The sequence below is a fragment of the Bison bison genome, unplaced genomic scaffold (genome assembly GCF_000754665.1).
Source record: "Bison bison bison isolate TAMUID 2011002044 unplaced genomic scaffold, Bison_UMD1.0 scf7180017864270, whole genome shotgun sequence".
Classification (NCBI taxonomy): Eukaryota; Metazoa; Chordata; class Mammalia; order Artiodactyla; family Bovidae; genus Bison; species Bison bison.
In genome coordinates this window covers 6,692,584-6,692,911 of record NW_011494842.1, presented here as the reverse complement: position 1 = coordinate 6,692,911, position 328 = coordinate 6,692,584, and the positions used below count along the sequence as shown (strand labels likewise).

General features: G+C 71.0%; 1 protein-coding gene across 1 annotated transcript in view; it reads left to right on the top strand.

Annotated features, from left to right (window-relative positions):
- The window catches only part of SPDEF (SAM pointed domain containing ETS transcription factor), a 19,155-nt gene that overhangs the window by 12,052 nt on the left and 6,775 nt on the right, over positions 1 to 328 (top strand). Inside the window, exon 5 of the mRNA XM_010848721.1 lies at positions 6 to 328. This exon is cut by the window's right edge and continues 1 nt beyond it. Coding sequence (XP_010847023.1) covers positions 6 to 328 — 323 coding nt within the window. The remainder of the gene's footprint in view (positions 1 to 5) is intronic.

The following is a 328-nucleotide window of genomic DNA, read 5'->3' as shown; positions in this document are numbered from 1 at the left end:
GGCGGGGACGGGGCCCGAGCGGCGGGACTGGAGCCCCAGCCCGCCTGCCACCCCTGAGCAGGGCCTGCCCACCTTCTACCTCTCCTACTTTGACATGCTGTACCCCGAGGACAGCAGCTGGGTGGCCAAGGGCCCCGGGGCCAGCACACGGGTGGAGCCGCCTGACGAGCCCGAGCAGTGCCCGGTCATCGACAGCCAAGCCCCAGGGGGCAGCCTGGACCTGGCCCCGGGCGGGCTGACCCTGGAGGAGCACTCGCTGGAGCAGGTGCAGTCCATGGTGGTGGGCGAGGTGCTCAAGGACATCGAGACGGCCTGCAAGCTGCTCAAC